General features: G+C 47.9%; 3 protein-coding genes across 8 annotated transcripts; 2 read left to right on the top strand and 1 right to left on the bottom strand.

The window, feature by feature from the left end:
• The first annotated feature begins 24 nt into the window (after nucleotides 1-24).
• On the top strand, nucleotides 25-5,138 carry selenon (selenoprotein N). Of its 2 annotated transcripts, none has more exons than XM_084482196.1 (12): nucleotides 25-348; nucleotides 746-863; nucleotides 981-1,111; nucleotides 1,425-1,637; nucleotides 1,717-1,841; nucleotides 2,110-2,247; nucleotides 2,412-2,493; nucleotides 2,890-3,072; nucleotides 3,295-3,400; nucleotides 3,763-3,875; nucleotides 3,976-4,077; nucleotides 4,325-5,138. In XM_084482196.1, exons 1-12 carry the CDS (start codon nucleotides 145-147, stop codon nucleotides 4,487-4,489), a joined length of 1,680 nt encoding a protein of 559 aa, XP_084338322.1. In that variant the 5' UTR covers nucleotides 25-144; the 3' UTR covers nucleotides 4,490-5,138. The 2 variants fall into 2 exon arrangements, with proteins under 2 accessions (XP_084338322.1, XP_084338321.1); XM_084482195.1 differs by having other exon boundaries at nucleotides 1,714-1,841.
• A 185-nt stretch (nucleotides 5,139-5,323) lies between these two features.
• Nucleotides 5,324-14,652, bottom strand: LOC311362370 (uncharacterized protein). Of its 4 annotated transcripts, none has more exons than XM_084482190.1 (16): nucleotides 14,141-14,213; nucleotides 13,644-13,828; nucleotides 12,948-13,240; nucleotides 12,721-12,770; nucleotides 11,603-11,710; nucleotides 10,999-11,139; nucleotides 9,491-9,622; nucleotides 8,931-9,115; nucleotides 8,458-8,795; nucleotides 8,226-8,373; nucleotides 7,935-8,109; nucleotides 7,395-7,535; nucleotides 7,063-7,215; nucleotides 6,640-6,735; nucleotides 6,495-6,568; nucleotides 5,324-6,283 (listed from the first exon to the last, which is right to left on the bottom strand). In XM_084482190.1, the coding sequence occupies exons 2-16, from the start codon at nucleotides 13,742-13,744 to the stop codon at nucleotides 6,148-6,150; spliced, it is 2,271 nt and encodes a 756-aa protein (XP_084338316.1). In that variant the 5' UTR covers nucleotides 13,745-13,828; nucleotides 14,141-14,213; the 3' UTR covers nucleotides 5,324-6,147. The 4 variants fall into 4 exon arrangements, with proteins under 4 accessions (XP_084338316.1, XP_084338315.1, XP_084338317.1 ...); XM_084482189.1 differs by lacking the exon at nucleotides 14,141-14,213 and adding an exon at nucleotides 14,364-14,652 and having other exon boundaries at nucleotides 5,325-6,283; XM_084482191.1 differs by lacking the exon at nucleotides 14,141-14,213 and adding an exon at nucleotides 14,364-14,652 and having other exon boundaries at nucleotides 5,325-6,283; nucleotides 13,644-13,747.
• Nucleotides 14,653-14,837: 185 nt separating this feature from the next.
• On the top strand, nucleotides 14,838-19,293 carry mtfr1l (mitochondrial fission regulator 1-like). 2 transcript variants are annotated; one of them, XM_084482201.1, is made up of 8 exons: nucleotides 14,838-14,961; nucleotides 15,271-15,359; nucleotides 15,919-16,005; nucleotides 16,203-16,309; nucleotides 16,498-16,709; nucleotides 16,963-17,335; nucleotides 17,565-17,722; nucleotides 17,902-19,293. In XM_084482201.1, exons 2-7 carry the CDS (start codon nucleotides 15,345-15,347, stop codon nucleotides 17,680-17,682), a joined length of 912 nt encoding a protein of 303 aa, XP_084338327.1. In that variant the 5' UTR covers nucleotides 14,838-14,961; nucleotides 15,271-15,344; the 3' UTR covers nucleotides 17,683-17,722; nucleotides 17,902-19,293. The 2 variants fall into 2 exon arrangements, with proteins under 2 accessions (XP_084338327.1, XP_084338326.1); XM_084482200.1 differs by having other exon boundaries at nucleotides 15,898-16,005.
• Nucleotides 19,294-21,172: the final 1,879 nt, after the last annotated feature.

The following is a 21,172-nucleotide window of genomic DNA, read 5'->3' as shown; positions in this document are numbered from 1 at the left end:
GAGTGATGGGATTGAATGCCACAAAGCAGTATATTACCGGACTATAAATGGTTCGTTTCACTCCTGATTACAAGATATAATTTCAGTCCAGGAGGCTATTTGCAAAGTATGGTCTAAATAGTCTCAATTGCTGGATTTGAGGGCATGATGGCCGGAGACGTGGATCAAGGAGCAGACCGAGAAGAGCAGCCCGACCCCGTGAGACGGGGGCTCGGTGGGCCGCCCTCTGCCGGGAGAAGCGGCTGCTGGATCACCCGAGCGCTGGCTACTCTGGCGGTGTTTGCTGTAGTCCCTGTTCTCGCTTTTGGCATAAAATATTACCAGGGTGGTCAGCAACTCAAACGTCATGTAAGTATATATTAAGAACGCATAGATACAAGTATTATATCAAGTAGGCTCCCAGATCGTCATTGTACATTTTGCTATTCTCCAGACGCTCTTAAATAATGACCTAAATCTCCCTGCCACGCACCTCGATAGGAACAACCGTCCCCCCTGAGTGTGAAATGTGTGTTTACAAGGGGGGGGGTCTGGGTCTGCACAGCTGCACGCAGTAAATGGACGAACCAGCCGAGTCCTCGCATTTACTGTGTAAAGCATGTTTGGAATATAGCCGATAGTTTCCTTGTTTAAGCTATTTCGATTTTTATTTTCCCAAGCCATAATATTGAACACATCAAAACAATCTACAACTATGCCATGTTGCCATATAGAGCCAATCAGAGATGCACGTGTTCCCCAATAGGAGGAGAGCATGAAGATCCTAGGAGCAGAGGGCCTTTTCCTCTTCAACTCTCTGGACACGGACCACGATTCATATCTCAGTCCAGAGGAGTTCAGACCTATTGCGGAGAAACTCACAGGTATGCCATCATCACCACGTAGTTCATCCTTCTGCCTCAGAATCTCTCCCTCTTGCCTTAGCCTTGTGATATACACTCTGGTATCGATAAGTGATGCCTTCTCTGACTTTTCTCCAGGGATTACTTCTCCAGGAGAGTTTGAAGAGGAGGAGAGCCATGACCCCAACGGAGAGACTCTGGTGCTGGAGGCGACCATGCAGCCTCTGCAGATGGACTCCATGACCAAGAGCAAGGATGGCTTCCTGGGGGTACGACGCCCAGCAGCTAAAGTGGAACGGGGGATTCAGTTCTCATTTTGGTTGGAATTCAGCCTTGCAGTGGCAATGCTGTGTGAGAGAGACACTCTTGAGAAAACCACTAACCTCCGTCAAACATAATATAATTTGCTTGACAAATGCTATTATATACTAGACTCGACATTATATAAATAAAGATATATAAAGAGTTGCATAATGACATGCCTCAAACATTAAATGCTTCAAATGTATGTTTGAGGGCAGCTGCTCAGCAGACTTCATTAAATCCTCACGCCTATAAAAACAGTCTCCAACCTCGTTCCAGGTGACCCACAGCTCCCTGAGCGGGCTCCGTGCCTGGAGGGCCCCGGCCACGCCCTCCTCTACCTTCTCCGCTGGCCAGTTCAGGGTCTTCCTGCCACCGAAGAACAAGCATGAGGTGGGGGACACCTGGTGGGTGATCCCCAGCGAGCTCAACATCTTCACGGGGTACCTTCCCAACAACCGCTACAACCCGCCCCCCCCTAAGGGCAAAGAGGTGAATCCCCTCGGGCGCTTTGACCTTTGACCCAAGTCAAGTCCGGCCCGTGACTGACGAGGTGTTGTGCTCCCAGCAGGTGTTCCTCCACGCCCTGCTGAGCATGTTCCACCCGCGGCCCTTCGTCAAGTCCCGCTTCGCCCCACAGGGCGCAGTGGCCTGTTTGCGGGCCTCCAGTGACTTCTACTACGACATCGTATTCAGGTGAGGGGTTCAGTGACTTCTGCTACGACATCATGTTCAGGTGAGGGGTTCAGTGACTTCTACTACGACATCATGTTCAGGTGAGGGGTTCAGTGACTCCTACTACGACATCGTCTTCAGCTGAGGGGGGTCTTGATATGAGGTCAACATTTTATAAACATGTTATCCAGAAGGTGTCAACTTTGATCGCTGTCTCTAGACCCTGGGTTTATCTTCTGTCTGCTGACATTTAAAGGGTGCCTCTCTCTCCTGCTCTCCACCGCTGCAGGGTGCATGCAGAGTTCCAGCTCAACGAGGTTCCAGACTTCCCTTTCTGGTTTACTCCAGGCCAGTTCACCGGAAACATCATCATCTCAAAGGACGCCTCTCATGTCCGCCACTTTCAACTCTATGTCCCCAACGACAGGTAGGCCTTCCTCCAGGTCCTCCCTGAACCTCCACCTTGCATCTGTCCTGGATCACATCTGTCCTAGATCACATCTGTCCAAGATCATACATGTCCTAGATCACATCTTTCCTAGATCACATCTGTCCTAGATCATACATGTCCTGATCTTCATGTCTCCACAGGCCTCTGAACGTGGACATGGAGTGGCTGTATGGAGGCAGCGAGAGCAGCAACATGGAGGTGGACATCGGCTTCCTGCCTCAGGTACGCCTGCAGGGAACCACCAAACAAAGCAATACATGTTCCATAAAGTATATTTTAGGAATGAGGTCCTCGTCTTGACACATTAACCCAGACGTCCGAAATGGTTTATGCTTGCAGAAGAAGCATCTGAGACCAGGGAAACCCAAAAGATGTTCCTATGAAACATTAATGTTCTGGAATGTCTACAAACAGTGGGACAAATCCCATGCTGTGTGTTGACATAGAGAATCTCTCTGTGGTTCATGGGAGGGACAACATGGGAGGCTATGGGTTACATCTACATAGTTCTATACAGCGAGCAGAACTGAGCAGAACCATGTACAGGGACTCTCACATCATCAGCCCGCTCCTCAGGGGAGGACGAGCGGATGAATTATATTCTATGTTTGTCTACAGTTGGAGCTCCTCTCCAGCGGCCCGTCTACGCCCCCATTCGTCACAGACGAGGAGGGCCGCCTGGTGGAGAGCCGTGGTCCGGAGCCCATCCACTTCGTCTTCGAGGACATCCACTGGACCGCTGAGGTCAGCCGGCAGGAGGCGCAGCGCCACCTGGAGGTCACCTTCTACCCCTTCAAGAAGGTACGTTACCACGAGCATAGTCCCACACACCAGACTGAAGATGAACATCTAAAGTCTGATGGGTGAGCCAGTCTGGTACATATATGAAATAAAAATGAATGTGGCAAAGGCGTGCACTGCAGGGGGGGTGAGCTGGACAAACCTCTGATCTCCATCTGGATAACGTCCCCGTCCTCCGGGGGTCTAGCAGAGCCGCTCCTGATGAAGTGACTGTGTTCCCAGGTGTCCTACCTGCCCCTTCCTGAGGCCTTCGAGCGCGCTGGGGCCGAACACAAACTGGTGCACTCCATCGTGCTCTGGGGTGCGCTGGACGACCAGTCCTGCTGAGGTGAGATCACACTCAACTGTCGTAGGCTGCTCAATATCTGAGATAAGCAGAAACTCATAGCAATACCATTTCTAGCCAGGTAAGCTATTGTCAGCCTAGTTAGCAGCACCAGTCCATTACAACGCATTACGCTGTATTTTGCAAACACAAACACAGTAGCAACATGTCCAGATAGAAGTTGGGCTGTACCGCGTAAACTACAGATCTGATATCAGGGGGCTAGTCAACATTTCTGAAACTCCCCACCCCCTAGTTGAAATAGTACGTGCTAATCTTAGAACCAAGATGGCTGCCCGGGGAAAGAGCCCTGTCAGGGCCTGCTGTTGGCTTCACCTCCTCTCTCTTCTCTTCTCTTCCGGTAGGTTCTGGGCGGACCCTCCGGGAGACAGTCCTGGAGAGCCCGCCCGTCCTCGCCCTACTGAACCTCAGCTTCATCAGCAGCTGGTCTCTGGTCAGAGAGCTGGAGCACATGCAGGTCTGTAGAGCCAACAGGGTGCTAACAGGATGTTAACAGTAAACAGCGATCATCAATGTTCTGCTGAGAGTCTCTTCTATAAATATGATTCATGTTTCAGACTGATGAGCAGAACCTGGTTCTGGGCCAAAAAGCCCAACTGCACCTCGAGAAGTACAACTTCCCAGTCGAGATGATCGTAGCGCTGCCTAACGGTACCATCGTAAGTAGCACTGCCTAATGGTACCATCGTAAGTACCTCTGCTCTGGTACCATCGTAAGTAGCACTGCCTAACGGTATCATCGTAAGTAGCGCTGGCTATGTAGAATTTGAATATATATGCATACTTAAATGGCAAAGATTACTATTAGTCTTGTATTGAATGCTACTTCCATCACACAATAAGTATCCATTAGCGTAATTCTGCCTTGATGAATTCCGTGTGACTAGTCTTTTTACTGGTTTTCAGGTCCACCATATCAACGCCAACAGCTTCCTGGACGAGACGGCCATGAAGCCGGAGGAGGAGGGCGCTACGTTCAGCTTCTCTGCAGGCTTTGAGGACCCCTCCACCTCCACCTACATGGCCTTCCTGAAGGAGGCCCTGCAGAGAGCAGAAGAGTTCATGCAGTAGGAGTGTGTGTGTCACCAGGAGCTGGTAGATTGAAGCTCATTTCACTACATGATGATCAAGAAGAACCTCAAGTAGTATAATTGTGATTTCATCATGCCATATTTTGACTATCTACAAAGACCATGTTCACAAAATGGAAAAGACAAAGTCTTGGCTATTTGCCTGAATCGATTTATTGTAACATTCAGATTGCCATTAGATTTTGTGGCAAAAAAAAATCCAATTGCACCATTATATATACTTTGATATTGCAGCTGTGTGTATGACATTAAATAATAGGCAAACTTGTGATATAATTATATATACATTTCATAAGAAGTCCTTTCCTGTTGTTGGCCTCAGTAGTTTATGAAGGCCTCGTCTGAAAGCTCTTAGCTGGACAAGGCCTGATGTCTCTGCTGAAGCCCACGAGGCAAGGTCTTCATGGTTCAGCTGCAAGGCGCTCTCTCTCTTGTCCTCATGTTCTTGTGTAAAACCAAACGTTGACTGCAGACTTTTCATTGCTCTGACATGTGACCACCAAAGACAATCTTGTAATATGTCAAATTTGTTATGTTATTTTTTTTTATCCTGTTTCATATTTTATGATGCCATGTTTTTATAAAGCGGTACACTCTGCACTATAAATGGCTTTTCCTCCACGTCAGTCTTCAGGTAATTTACAGAGACAAACCTTCTTTAGAAGGTTCCCTCCGCCCTCCATGACCATCTCTGGGAAATGCATTCATGGGATTCACGACTTGGTTTGATTGGCTCCTGTCGCGGCTTTGAACCCCAGATAACAACCGTGAACACTGGCTAGGGGTAACCCTTAGGGTTAGGGCTAAGCCTTATCGTAACCCTTAAAGGGTTAGGGCTAGCCCTAAACCTGTGGTTAGGGTTAGGGCTAACCCTGTACAATAAAAGGTGAAAACATGAATAGTTCTACCTTTTTTCAAAGTGACAAATTGTCTCCAAACACAAAATAAACCTCCTTTGTTTTACAATAAATGTGTTTTAGTGGGCAACATCAACTATTAAGCCACATGACATTCTCTAAAGCATTTTGCATAAACGTATTGAAAATGTTCTGTTTTTTCAGTTTTTGTTCCATCAGAGGATGAAACCAAGATGGTGGTATCTGTCCGTCTTCACCGAGTCCCGCCCCCAAAACTGGAAGAGGAACTCTATATCCTGTTAGTCCCTCAGGTCCATTGACCTGTCCATACTCAAGTTGTTCTGTCATAGAAGATATTGTATAGTCTTCGTAATCATTTCGATGTTTTCCCCTCCCATTTTGAATGGAGAGTATGAGAATTTATGGAGCAGGCGGTACATGCACATATGCATATGTAGAGCTTCATTTTTCCAAAGAAAGTAAATCATTCACTTACGTGAGCATAGGAATATATAGTACCAATTAAGAGATGGGTATTCTATTTACATTACCACTGTGTCAAGAGACAGGCTAATCCAGTATGTAAGTAAATCGTACTTTAGTGTCCATGTGGTCGTAGTGAAGAGTAACACGCGGCCCGGCATCCATACCAAAGAGGACTTCTGTAACAACTCAGGCTCAGAAAGGTCCTAGAGTAGCGTTACAAACCACCCAGCGTTGAGCATGTGCACACTCTCAGACGTGTGGTTGGAAAATATGTGTCGTGGCTGTGTGTGTCCCCTCAGTTGAAGGTCCACACCTCCATGGCGATGACGTGGAAGTCGTCCTGCTCAGAGAGGCAGCAGTTGTTGAAGGTGTAGCAGGGTCGGCTGTGGCCGCGATACAGCGTCTCGTCCAGCCACAGGCCGAAGTGGCCGCTGTGGAGAAGTGTGGTTATAATAGTTTATTATCATCATCTTTATAGACATATGACAATCGAATAATCTATAACTTCATGGCTTTCATGGAAATAGGGTAAAAGTAATAAAAGTATGAAAGAAGATCAAATGACTTTACCAACCCACTTAATGAAAGACAAAGGGCTACATTCTTAACCTAATAGCCGATGTAGCACCACAATAGCCTTACCTGCCCCCGCCGATGGCAAATGAATCCAGGTTTCCCTTGATGAAGAAGGTGTTCTCTCCAGTCCACCTGAAGCACTGGAGAGAGACAGAGGATTCAAACGGCTGATCTTCATTCTCCACAAGGTGTGAGTGTGTCGTTAGCTGACCTTGAAGCGAGGGTGGAGCATGAAGAGGAAGGTCTCTCCTGTGCCGTAGAAGGTGTCACTTGGCCTCAGCGGGTGGGAGAGAAAGCTTCCGAACACCTTGAGCAACAAGGGGAAAGAATATATATAAAATATATAAAAATATAAACATAAAAATGTTCTTACTCTACATGTTCCACATCCTTCGTGTCTCTGGCAATCATTCTTAGCTCTTCCATTGGGTCAATGTTGCACCAAACATCACTTGGTACATAAAGAGTCAGCTCATGTAAGTACCACATGACTTAAGACACATTAACCACACGTCAGTTCACAGCAAAACAATAGTATCCCTGACACACAGAGTAAACACATCTCTCAGCCTATGAGATGTTGGACCTTCATGAATATCCATATCGTTGATAAAGGCCCCCATGCGTGTTTCACCTGATCAAGAGCATCCTTGATGATGATGAGCGCGGGCGAGTCTGAGGCCCTCAGCCTCCGATAGAGAGACTTGAGGCTGAAGCCGTGGCATGAGGTGCTGTAGGTGAGCTGCCAGGCATGACCAATCGTTCTGGGAGGCAACTCTGTGCACAGCTAGGGAGAGAGACGAGACGGGAAGGTAGAGAACAGCACAACTGATCGAGGTAGAAGGAAAACGTACAAACACAGGAAAGGTACGGAAACATTGAATAGCAAATGTTAAACAAATGAGATATTGAATGGATGAATGAATGAATGAACGAGTGAGTGAGTGAGGAAAAGCTGCCCCTTACCTCTCTGACATGTGAGGCTTCTAAAATGCAGCTTGCATCCAAAATGTCAGCGAGGCCTTCAGGGTCTCTGAGCAGCGCTGGCTGGTCCTCAGGGTCTCTGGGCAGCGCTGGCTGGCTCCCACCGTTCTCTATAGACAACATCTGCACGCAAACATGAAGTACATCATCACCTATTGGAATTGTGTTCACAACAACATTTGAGCTTGTTCACCGCTCAGTAGCTGACTCACTTCCCAGTCCTCTCCAGTATGAGCTGACTCACCTCCCAGTCCTCCCAGTATGAGCCCACACCTTCCAGTCCTCCCCAGTATGAGCTGACTCACCTCCCAGTCCTCCCAGTATGAGCCCACTCACCACCCAGTCCTCCCAGTATGAGCCCACTCACCTCCCAGTCCTCCCAGTATGAGCCCACTCACCACCCAGTCCTCCCAGTATGTGCCCACTCACCACCCAGTCCTCCCAGTATGTGCCCACTCACCACCCAGTCCTCCCAGTATGTGCCCACTCACCACCCAGTCCTCCCAGTATGAGCCCACTCACCTCCCAGTCCTCCCCAGCGTGCCGGTCACTCCTGGCCACTCGGTGCTCTTCCTCGTCGTCCTCGATCAACACAAACTCTTCCTCGCAGGCGTCCCCGTCTCGCTCCTCTTCCTCGCCCTCCAGGAGCCTCGTCTCCGGACGCCAGCGGCTCAGGTAGGAGAAGAGCTGCTCTGAACTGAGTTAGAGAGAGAGGAGAGCTGCTCTGAACTGAGTTAGAGAGAGAGAGGAGAGCTGCTCTATATATATATAAGACACACAAGTCTGTCTGTCTGTCTGTCTGTCTGTCTGTACCTCTCTTGGGACAGGGCCAGCCATGCGTCTCCTCCCGGCCGGGGCCCGGCGGCCCTCTGGGGCCCAGCGGGGGTCTTCTCCTTCTCCAGGGTCCGCAGCCGAACAAACATCACAGCCCCGGGGCCGCTGGGCGCTCTGCTCCCGGGAGCTGGAGGACACAGAGACAGAGGGTACGTCACGGCCTCGCTGGTGAACACAACATACACCGGTCCATTCCTCCTGGCCTCCTCACCAGCCAGGCGCCTCCTCCAGCCGGACTCCTCCTCCTTCTTCGGCTCGAGGTCGCCCGCTCCTGCTCCGCGGCAGGCGGGGTCAGCAGAGTCCCGGGCACCAGAGTCCCGGGCGGCCCCCTCTGAGGGAGTCCCGGGGGGCCCGCCACTCTGCAGAGGTTTCTCCACCTCGGACGTGTCTGCGGAGCCGCCGTCCTCCCCAGACGGCCGACCAAAGGGGCCCGGGGGGCCCGAGGAGGCCGGGGCTGGAGCCTCCACCTCCTGCTTGGTGGTGCTGCTGGTCAGGGAGCCACAGACCCCGGGCGAAGGAGTCCTCAGGGAGCTCTTCTTACCCCTCCACCTGGAGAGAGGGCTCTGTCACGCTCATGTAGTGTTACAGAAAAGGACAACAGTGTGTGTGTGTGTGTGTGTGTGTGTGTGTGTGTGTGTGTGTGTGTGTGTGTGTGTGTGTGTGTGTGTGTGTGTGCGTGCGGACCTGTGCTGGGATTGGCTGAAGCGGACGTGGCTGATGTCCGAGTAGAGGCTGACAGAGGCCAGGCGCTCCAGGGAGACGGAGAGGAGGTACTCCTCCCAGCCGTGCTCCACCACCAGGGGGTGGGCCTTGCACGGGTCAAAGAACAGCTTGGTGGACGTCACCAGCAGGATGCCAGAGACCACGCCCTGAGAGGGGGAGACGGGAGGGAGAGAGAGAGAGACGGGGAGGGAGGGTGGAGACGGGAGGGAGACGGGAGAGGGAGATGCGGAAGAGAGACGGGGAGGGAGGGAGAGAGAGAGACGTGAGGGAGGGAGAGAGACGCGAGGGAGAGAGAGAGACGCGAGGGAGAGAGAGAGACGCGAGGGAGAGAGATGGGGAGGGAGGGAGATGGGAGGGAGGGAGACGGGAGGGAGAGAGAAAGGAGGGAGAGAGAGAGACGGGAGGGAGGGAGAGAGGGGGATTTTACCATGTGATGGTGCTCAGGTTTGCAAATCATCCCTATGGAAATGTCGTTCTCTCTACGTTTTTGTTTTCACCATCAGCCGCACTTCACGGCTCACCTTGCAGTCGGTGATGTAACGGCAAAACAGTTTGAGGTATGGGATGGCCTCAGGCCCCTCCCCCTGGCAGCACTCTGGCGGGAGAGTGAGTAGGCACAGCTGTCCGTCAGGCATCGGTACCGCCTCCACATCCTGACACACAGAGATGATTGGTTAAGGACGGACCTAGTGGAGCAGGTTACCATCCTGTATTGACCAGGGTGGTAAAGAGTTTCAGAATCACTAAGTCAGCCCTCCCTGAAACCAAAGGGTCAACCAGACGCTGTTCATGTGGGGATTAGCACTTTGGTTACAACCATTAGGATTTGCTTAACACTTGGTAGTACTGCAACTTCCCTCTTCTATTATCAACGGACAAGGTCATAGAGGAAAGCTTCAGACTACCAGCATTAAGCATTCAAAATACTGAACACATGAAAGGTGAAATGAAGGTGAAACAATATATCGCTGTCGGTACAGTAAGGATGTTCATAGAACCAAGTGCAAAGCACTATCAGTCACTAGGTTAACCCATTCCCCGTATACAACAAAGATGACACACACACACACACACACACACACATATACATAATAAAACTAGATAAATCATACATAATAAAACTAGCTATACAAAACAGCAAGAAACAGAAAAAAAAGAAAAAACAGGACAATTAATTAGTATGTTTAGTGGTGGTTGCATGTTTGGTTAGCTCTAAGCCACTCCTTAACGTGGCTCTTGAAAGTGGCCAGAGTGGGACATTCCCTTATAGTTGGTGGTATTGTATTCCATAATGCACTACCTTTAATAGATAGTACATTATGGCTGAAGGAGGTTTTCCTAAAAGGAACCCTGTTTACTACTGCTCTGGTAACCCGAGTCCGTCGATATTTAATAAACTCTTGCAGAGGGGGTGGCGCCAGGCCATGTAGTACTAGATTATATTTCTCTAAGATGTTGCAATGATGGTACTTAATATAAGACACATCTATTGAGCCATGTTTGAATGTGTGTGAGAGCTGTTGAGAGCACACATGCTGCCTCCTCAGGGTTTTTTGCTTCAGTAAAAATGACAGTATCGTCCACATAGAGCTGGACATCAACATGTAAACATTGTTCAGGTAGATCATTAACATATAATGAAAATAAAATGGGCCCCAGTATGGACCCCAGGGGGACTCCTACTGGGCAACCCATGTAAGCAGAACTGGCCCCATCCACCACAGTGCATTGTTCTCTATGTGGTAGGTATGATTGAAACCAACTTATAGTTTGAACAGAAAAATATAAACCAGACAATTTAGATAGCAGCACCTTGTTATTGACGTGTCAAAAGCTCTTTTTAAGTCCAGGAATACGGCACCAATACATCTGTTTTTATCTAGCTGGCATTTTATTTTTTACATGAACATGGCCAAAGCAGTCTCGGTAGAGTGGTGTGGCCGAAACCCAAACTGCATGGGATGTAAAGATGTTTGGCTATTGCTGTCACATAGCACTAGCGGCCCGCTGCTCTCCCTCAGAGACTCACCAGGAGTTTGTCGTACTCTGCGTCCGGCGAGGGCGAGGTGGCACCGCTGGGGGGGGTCACCTCCGGCCCGGGCGTCAGCCCCTGGTCAGCGCCGGACCACCTCAGATCCACCGGAGACGGCGCGGCGGCGGTCTGCTTCCCCTTGAAAACACGCAGCCTCTGTAAGACGGAGTCCATGACACAAAAACAGGAGAGAACACGGCGTTCCTCTCACACACGACAAGTAGCAGCACTTCCTCTTTCTTTCCCTCTGCGCCTGCCCTGTGTGTGTTGTGTGTTGTGTGTTTGTGTGTGTGTCATAAGGGTTGTGGCGTTGGTCACACTGTTTGATAAACAAGCAGACTGCTCATGTCATATTTACATGACTATGCATAGAGAGTGGAGACTCTGTATGCCTCTACTCTCAAGAGTTAAAAAAATTGCCAGATTGGTTCAACAATAAACCCCATTTGCCTTCTTCTTTTTTTATACATCTAAGACATTATAAAAAAATATATATATACATTTCACTGTTTTGAGACGACAATCATCCATTGTGACACAATTTGACAGAGATTGATGGCCACAGCCATCAATGTAGCATCTGACTAAAGGGGTCTCCTACCATCTGGGGGAGAACCACAGGGGTGGAGGAGGCGGAGGTGGTTGAAGGTGGTGCGGGGTGGACATCAGACTGAGAGGTGATGCTGAACACCATGTCGCCATGAGGAGTCTAGGAGAGAGGGGGAGGAGGAGGGAGGGGAGGGGGAGGACATAAAGCAGCATCATCTAAAGGCGTCCTATTGGATATCTGCTGCATCATGTTGCATTAGTAGCGCCGGCATTAAGAGCAGAAACATAAGTCCTGCTCCCCTGAGGTTGTGTGCGCTAGGCATTATGTTGTGTACCGCTGGAGGGCAAGCAGCCCCAGGATCAATGGCAACAAAGTGTTGTGCGTCTAAGTTTTATGTCGATGTGTAAATAAACATTGGTGGTTAGGTAACACCTACAGCCCCCCATAGGTCAGTCCTTATTGATCCAATAACCAATATTCATTGTAGAAAGATCATGAGACATGAGTTATTCTACATTTTGAATCCGGTATGATTGCTATTAGGAGGATATAAAATGGTACAATAACACAACAACCTTAACCTTTTTAGTCACCAAGAACAGTAGAATTGCTCCAATCAGTTATAATAATCATGAACACAGACACATTCCTACACAACGGAGAGACTCTAAATAACCTGTGAGCCTGCGGCCAATTCTATCGCCTCAGCAGTCGAATGCTCAACGTTTTGCATAGTTACCTTTGGATAGACATATTTCCTGTAGTATTTGCGGTAGAGACTCTGAAACAGACCGCGTCCGCCCATGGTGACGGAACAACAAGCTCTCATTGAACTTTGGACGTTGTTAAGAAAAAGCCTCCCTCGTTTTTATGGGAAGACTGTCGTAAGATTTATGCTGTAAATCACACTTCATTTTGAGGATTTATAAGCTCCATGAAGCATATTTCATGCCTGATAAGACATAACTGAAAATATCCACTGTTACATTTGACCAGCAGGGAAACCTCACTGCCTAACCCTGTTATGTTCATCAATGTGCAGAGTCCTTCAGTTATCTCTTAAACCAGAATAACCCCGTTATGTTCTTAAATGTGCAGAGAGTCCTTCAGTTATCTCTCAACCCGTGCCACTGCCTAACCCCGTTATGTAACCATGAGAGCAGACAGACCTTGCAGCCGGGTCCCTCCTGCCGTGCTGGCTGACACTCTGACGAGGAGCCTGTGAAGACAATGGATGCATTTCCTTTACCAGTATATACATTTTAATAATAATATACTGTAACTGTAATGTTGATAGCATTTCCTTCTCATCCTGTATAGATCATAAATTTGAACAATCATGGGACAAATTCTTCAATCTTGTATATATGTATATGTTAGTTATCTCTAACCCTACCTTGCAGGTAGTACTGCCTCAGCTTGGGGTTCCTGATGTGGTGGACGGCTCCACTGGCATCCGCATGGAGGGGACGTCCGCCTCCGGGCCGGGCCTCAGTGGCCCCACATCTGGCCCCAGGTGCCCCAGGCTCTGGCCCCAGAGGACCACATCTGGCCTCAGGCCCCGCCCCCGGAGGACCACGTCTGGCCCCGGGCTCCCCCCCCAGAGGACCACATCTGGCCCCAGGCCCGGCCCCTAGAGGACTTTTACTGAGCTCCTGTGAGCTGCTGGCCGCCAGCTTGGATCCCAGCCTGAAGAGAGGAGAGGAGACGCGAGGACAACACTTCTCCCACAAACACACATCTGAGTGACTGTTGTTGTTCTCGCAGTGTAAAGTTCACTTCCAGATGCGTGATTGCTAATCAAAATGGCTGCAGGATAGACATGTACATATATATATATATAAATTTAGCATCAGATGTAAATTTAGCGTCAGTTAAAACTTTGCATGACAGATACCAATGTGATAAGCTGATAAAAAGAGGAGTCATGCTAGAGAATAACACCTGGTCTCAGTAGTGCTCCAACCATTGTTTCTTGGCTGTTCTGCCTTCTGTTAATAATACAGTTCCAACACAGATAAAGTATGTATGACCATTCTTAAACCCAGAGCCAGGCTGCTTCCCCAGTAACCCATCCTACTTATGGCCTGACCTGTTTTTGACATTTCCAAAGTAGCCGGTCCTAGTTGTGTCCCTCTGGACCTTGTGGTCCATGGTGCCCAGAGTGGTGGACCTCCTCATGGACTGAGCCATTTCCTGTCAGGAGGGGCGCTGAGGGTCAGACCGGGTTTATCATCCTCCACTTAACCTATCAGCATCCTGCCAGCGTTACCGTACCTACAGGGCAGAGATACGACTCCATTCAAACTATCCATGCAGATTAATTACCGTACAGAACCATCCCGATGGGCGAAATATACTGTATTTAACAATGTAAAATATTGCAAACAATTGTGTTGATCTTTATATTATATTTATATTGTCCATATTATATTTCGGCGCAAAAACACATTATCATCGACAATGTAATTGGATTATGTTATGTTACATTATTATGTAAGCCATTAACTACACAAACACAGCCGTGTACATTTAGACTACACAGTTGACGCAAAAACGAAAAAATATGAATCGTCCTTCATCAATCACCTCATCAGTCACTCGATGTTGAGAGAGCAACACAGGACTGTTCCTCCAGACATCATCTCAGGTTCATCCTCGTATGGTTATTATCATGTATGCTAACTGACATTGCTGATTGCATATTAACTGTGATACCCATCATTGCAATATCAAACAGCAACAGCTATCAAGCGATAAGCGTCTGGTGAACCACAATTAGTACATTAGGAGGACATTCTGAACCACTGACCTGACTTAAGGAAGGCCTGGAGTTGAAAACATTTCATATTGAGGTTCTGATGCCGACAGAATCCCACTGCAGACCAGTGAGCCGACTGATGCTCCGCCCAGGACTTAAAGGGATGAGACAGTTCTCATATCAATGGATCAAACCAAAGTTCATTATCAGTTTCTGATGTCCAGGCGAGGTTAGACAATAAGGAGTGTGGATCCTCAGCTTGTAAAAAGAGTGTATTAAATAGAGCCTGTAAAATCATTGTGTAAGGTTGTTTCTGGTACATAAATGCTGAACCCAGGGATCAATGATCAGATAAATCATCCGCCGATTAAATATTTCATCGTTTGTCTCAGGTTGTTTGGTTCTCAAACGGGTTCGCATGTTGTGGGTTTGTAAACAAATATATTAGGAAACCAGTGCAGTAAACCTTTCAACCAATCAGCTGTAACCCTTCAACCAATCAGCTGTCAGTCCATGGAGAATGCTTCCGGCTTCAACCACAACACCGCTAGCTGCTAGCTGAAGCTGCTCTGAAGACGACCAGGACAACGGGCTTATATGAAGCAATAGTTACTTATTTTCAAGTTTACTTGGTGCATATCATCCAAATGTAAGTTATATACAGGTTGGATATTGGATTTATGTCATGAACTATTTTGAAAGATGGGCTGATAAATGTTAAATGATAAGAGAGAAGCTCGGTCACAACCCGACCAGGGCCTGAAGGAGACCGCTAGCATAGCTGCTAGGATAGCATAGCTGCTACTAGGTTACTGGCAGGGAAACAAGCAGAGGTTACCTCCGATCCAAACGTCAGTCAGTATGGCGGTTAGGTCTCTGTCTAAACGGAGCTTGTGTTGAAGATATGATTTGATTCTTACATCCCTATTCTATAATATAACCTGTTGTGTCCTTTCAGATGCGGTCCGTGTGTGTGGAGGTGATGCTGTAACAGATCCCACATCCAGCTGCTGCAGAACCCCATCACTCAACATGGACTCTGACGCTGTAAGGTTCTTCTCCGAATAAACGCTTACTGGTCAAACTAACTTGACGTAGATCGATGGATCCATCTTTACATTTGAAATGCAGTATAAATTATGCACATTGTTAGCCATGTAAACTGATGGTTTCTATAGTGTATGTATAGTACACGTTTATAACAGACATGACGTGCAAATAAACATTTCTCTAAGTCCATGTTAATTAACGTTTCATGTTCCAGAATAATCCCAATTAAGTAACCCAAATGAAGTGTTTGTAGTTTTTAGAGATCATAACTATAGTATAGTTATAGTCCGGTATCTCTAACACCTATATTTGAAAACGAGACTGTAATTAACATGATTTCGCCGTGTTACATATAAAATAAAGATTTCTCCTTATGACTGTATATCAGCTCTGCTCTGTTCCCTTGGGCCTAGATTACAAATCTTGTCCCTTTTCCCTTTTATTTAAATCTTTAAAGCACCAATACAACCAATAGGGGGCAGACGGCGATCCCTTTTTTGCACGACACCCGTTTATATTTCTTGTGACTTCTCAGGAGGTTATCCCTATCTGGCAGAACAAGCCTCATGGGTCCACTCGGAGCGTCGTGAGGAGGATCGGTTCTACTCTGGCTCTCAAGCCTCCTCAAAGGGCCTGCTTCCAGGTGATCATCACAGTCCACACTCAGCCTTGTGTGGCCAGTCATTTATTACATGGACTATCTTCCCTGGATGATTGTGTTGTTCCCTCCTCCCTTGATGATTGTGTTGTTCTATTTTCCCTGGATGACTGTGTTGTTCTTTTTTCCCTGGATGATTGTGTTGTTTCTTCTTCCCTGGATGACTGTGTTGTTCTCCTCAGGAACTCCCTGGCCTCCCGTCCCTGAAGCCCCTCGGGCCCTCGGTTCCTACCCTGGCCGACATCGCCTGGATCGCTGCAGACGAGGAGGAGACTTACGCCAGAGTGAGGTAAGCAGCTCCACACTGAACTCGTCCACGGACTGACGCATGTTAGTGTGTGTTAACATAATCCATCCATGGACTGACACATATTAGACTGACACATGTTAGTGTGTGTTAACATAGTCCATCCACATACTGACACATGTTTCCCTGAGTGGTGTTGTCCCCGTCCTGAGCCGTGTTGTCCGTTCCAGGAGTGACTCCCGCCCCCTCAGACATGAGTGGCGCCCCACCCCCCTGCTGGTGCTGCACAGGAACTCCTCGGTGCCCAACTTCCGGCGCGAGGGCAAGAAGGTGGAGGGTCTGAGGAAGCCGGGTGTCACGGCGATGAACCGGACCACGGCGCTCCAGGACGAGCTCAGCCGACTGCGCCAGCAAATCGCCAAGATCGTCTCCACCGACGGGGGTCAGTCAGTGTTTAGTCTCCACTGACGGAGGTCAGTCAAAGGGTTTAGTCTCCACCGACGGGGGTCAGTCAGTGTTTAGTCTCCAGTGACGGGGGTCAGTCAGAGGGTTTAGTCTCCACTGACTGGGGTCAGTCAGTCCTCTCTGTGTCCAGGCTCTGACCCCTGACCCCTGACCTGTTGTCCCCCTCCTCTCTCGCTTCAGGCTCTGACCTCTGACCCCTGACCTGTTGTCCCCCTCCTCTCTCGCTCCAGGCTCCAACCCGCTGACCCCTGACCTGTTGTCCCCTGATGACACTAGCATGAGCTTCTCCATGGCGCCCTTCGAGACGTCCTACCCGCCGCCGGCCGCCACGGCCGCCGCCTCCTTCGTCATCAGCGACGTCACCGAGGAGGAGGAAGAGGAGGATGAGGACGAGGAGGACGCAGTCTCCGTGGTGTCGGAGCTGGTCCCTGACCCCCGGCTGACCGCCTCCATGACCTGCTCAGCGACCTTTGACCTGGACCGGCCCAGCATGGAGTTCCGGGAGGCGGAGGAGGACACGGTGTCGCTGTCCAAGTCCACCAGCTTCGCCGACGTCATGGACATCCTGAAGGACATGAACCGCATGAAGATGAGCAAGGACCGGTAAGGGGACATCTCATCCAATCAGGTTCAGCTTCGCAGGTCACACGGCTACACATGCTGTCCCTATTGGTCATCGTCCTGCTGAACCACACGGTATCAGCAGGGGGTTTGTCTTGAGTTTGTTATTCAGTGGCTCTTTTATACACGTTGAATATGGATGGAGTGAAGCTCTGGTCTCTGGTCTGTGTTCCTCAGGTTCAAGCTGGTCTCTGGTCTCTGTGTTCCTCAGGTTCAACAGAGGCTGCTCCTCGCTGAGGGAGGAGGACTCGGCCACCCTGATCTCTGAGGCCCTTCGGAAAAAGTTTACCTTGAAGGACGAGGACATTGCCGGCGTACCGCGGAAGTAGCAGCCCCCCCGTACCCCGTCCCTCCCGTCTGCCTCCTGCTGTAAGTCCAGACGGAACACGTGGCGAGATGTTTGTGCTAATTAACCTCATTAAAACGAGCCGTCCCTTCATTCATATTCAGCCATAAATAAAAAAGCTTGTAATGGCATCTCAATGCAATTTAGAAGATGACCCGTGTTACTCAGTGTGTGTGTGTGTTTTCTGTCTTGTTTTTGCCAGGCCTTTGCCTATGGACTTTTAAGCCTTTGGATTTCAGCCTAAAGCTCTCTTGAGCCAAGAAGACTGCATCCATTTCATATGAAAACCAACCGGACCCCAACCAAACCGAACCTTTAGGAGAGCTTTGGCCTCAGCTTTCCTTCAGTCCTCCCTGCAGTTGTGTGTTCATACCTTCAGTCCTCACTGCAGGTAGGACTGAAGGTATGAAAACGCAACGGGTCCCCATGGACCCGCTGTGTGTCCATGTTTCAGGAGGAGAGGCTGGAGTACAATTTGTTAACGTAGGAAGTCTTGTAACTTACCTGGAAAATGTTTGATGTGCGAATGGGAGATATAGAAGCTGTATTTCTCAATTACGACAATGTGTGTGTGTGGATAGACCGGTTTGGTCATGAATTCATTCCCCCGTTGCTCATCTTCACTCCAGAACACATGTTAAAATGCCTTCTCTTGGATTGGGGTATTTCTCTTTTGCATCCATTTGCAGAAAGATTCAGTGACTTACAGCTATAATCTACATAGAACAAATGTGAATCATAGTTTGAAGAATATTGTCTTTCTTTTTTGGGGGGATGGGTAGAATAAATGAGGACATTTATATGATCATGTTCAAGGGCCGCACCAGAGACACTCAAATAGGCTTTTTGAATTGAAATGTAACTACTAGTATACAGATTTTCTTCATGTTATCTCGACCCACCTTTGCAATGCGATGTCATGGAGGCTGGAGGCTTGATACGATGGCCTTGGTGGAGGACAAACGCCGCCCCTGCATGCTGTGACTTGTGTGTGATGTGTTGAAGCAGACTGATGCTTTGTGTTGGGCTCCATGTCCCTGTTGATGCCCCCCTCTCTCATGACGCCCCTCTCTCTCTCCTGATATCCAAGCTCTCTGCCTGCTCCAGCTCTCCTGCCCAGTCCAGTACTGGTGGAGGTGCTGTTGGGGTGCATCCACCCTCTGTCTGTAAACCAGTAGACAAACACCATTATATTGTACATGCATGAATCGAAAGGCACATGTCTCTCCTGATTTACCATAACCCTTTTCCACATTTCTGAATCCTTTGTTTTTATAATGTATGCTTTGGGACAGAGAGAGGCTACAAACAGTAGTTTGCTCCCTAGGTCTGGTTAGTCTGTGTATGGGTTAGTGATGTTTATGATGTTGCATTCACATGTGTGCTGCCAAGGTTTAATTGTTGTAAAACTAGGAACAATATCAAGAAATGCACATTTACAGTTATTGCTAATAAATTATTTAGCATTCAGTTAGTATATTTTGCTTTATTTTAGCCAGATTCATGTTCATCTGTTTTTATCCTGTTTTTTGCCACGTTAGAGAAAAGTTTTGTCTGGTTTTGAATTGTAAATAAAGGTGGGCTGATATTTTGAGCAGCTGGCATTTATTTATCTGCATTGTGTTTTGCATTTCAATGTTGCAATGTCATTACGTCACCACAGGGGGGAGACTCCGTACTGATTAACTTGATAATAACTCGTTTGCTGATGATATACAGGTGCATCATCTAATAAATTAGAATATTGTGGAAAAGTTAATTAATTTCAATAATTCAATTTAAATAGTGTAACTCATTATATAGATTCAAGTGAAATATTTCAAGCCTTTATTTGTACCAATCTTGCTCAGTGGTCTGTCCATTTCATTTGGAAATCAAGGTCCCAGAGTCTTGCGGAAGAATGGAGAGGCACAGAAGCCAAGTTTCTTAAAGTCCAGTGTGAAGTTTCCACAGTCAGTGATGATTTGGGGAGCCATGTCATCTTCTGGTGTGGGTCCACTGTGTTTTATAAAGTCCAAAGTCAACACAGCCGTCTACCAGGATGTTTTAGAGCACTTCATGCTTCCTTCTGCTGACAAGCCTTCTGGAGATGCTGATTTCATTTTCCAGCAGGACTTGGGCACCTGCCCACCCGGCCAAGTAACAATTACCAATTACTACCAATTACAAGGACCATTACTTTTTAAACTTTTTTTTTATTTTACTGATTACTGTGCTTGATTGGCCAGCAAACTTGTCTGATCTGAACTCCATAGAAAATGTATGGGGTGTTGTCAAGAGGAAGATGAGAGGCAAGAGACCCAACAATGCAGACAAGCTGAAGGCCGCTATCGAAGCAACCTGGGCTTGCATAACACCTCAGCAGGGCCAAAGGCTGATCAATTCCATGCCACTCCACATTCATTGATGCAAAAGGAGCCCCAATCAAGTAACCAAGTGCATATAGGGTACAAGAACATTTTTCAGAAGGCCAGTACTTGTCTTATGTAATATTCAAATGGACTACTGGTCCAGGGTCTGTATAAAGACACTGTATATAGTGTATATAAAGTGATGCTTGTTAACCCACTGGTCCAGGGTCTGTGTATATAGAGCCAGTGTATATAGTGAGCTTGCTAACCCACATTCTTTCAGTTCCATGTTTTGGGAACACCCAGGACGATGTGGGTCTTAGTGAGTCTATTTTCAATCCCAAAGTCCTTGGCCCACTTAGTCCCTAACCCCGTCCTGTGGTCCTGCAGTCTATTTTAGATGGAGAGAGATAGAGAGTTCAATTAATAGGGCTCAGGGTTGAAAACCATGAATGAAGACATCCAGACATATATGCTTCTTGTAGATTCTATTTTATTCTACTCTAGAGTCCTGGAGCAGACTCTAGTCTGCTCCAGGAAAGTAGAACTGGATCCTTACTTTATGTGATTTTGAATGAACTATTCTGTTGCTGGTAAAAGTGAGATATTTTTCAGTAGTAGATCTGGACAGCTTTACACCCCCAGGCTCAGTTGCAGACAGATTCCTGCCTGAGCCACAAGGCCTAGAGTCGTCCGCAGGCCATGACCTGTGGTCATTCACGTCCCCCTTGAGGTTCAGCTCTTAATGAGTAAACCTGTGGAGAAACAGGGTGACTAGGGTTATCCCTAACCCTGTCACAAGGTGTCATCTGACGTAATGAGTAAACCTGTGGAGACACAGGTTTACTAGGATTAACTCTAACCCTAACTGTGTCCCCAGTGTCACAAGGTGTCTATCTCGGTTGAGAGAAGTGCAATCAATTTAGCAGAGGTTTCCATTGTGATCCTTGCAGAATCTGACCGCTCTTCAAATGTTTCACAATGATATAGATATATAGATATATACTTAACCAGTGTGCGAAATACCCTTCAATATTCGGGGGGGTCCCCATCTCCCGATTGTTGCAATATCGATCAAAAATTTTCTCATGCAGTAGGCCAATAGCATACTTAGCAGACGTC

The sequence above is a fragment of the Micromesistius poutassou genome (assembly GCF_964030765.1).
Source record: "Micromesistius poutassou genome assembly, chromosome: 17".
In the NCBI taxonomy this organism is placed as follows: Eukaryota; Metazoa; Chordata; class Actinopteri; order Gadiformes; family Gadidae; genus Micromesistius; species Micromesistius poutassou.
This window is presented reverse-complemented; position numbering and strand designations above follow the sequence as displayed.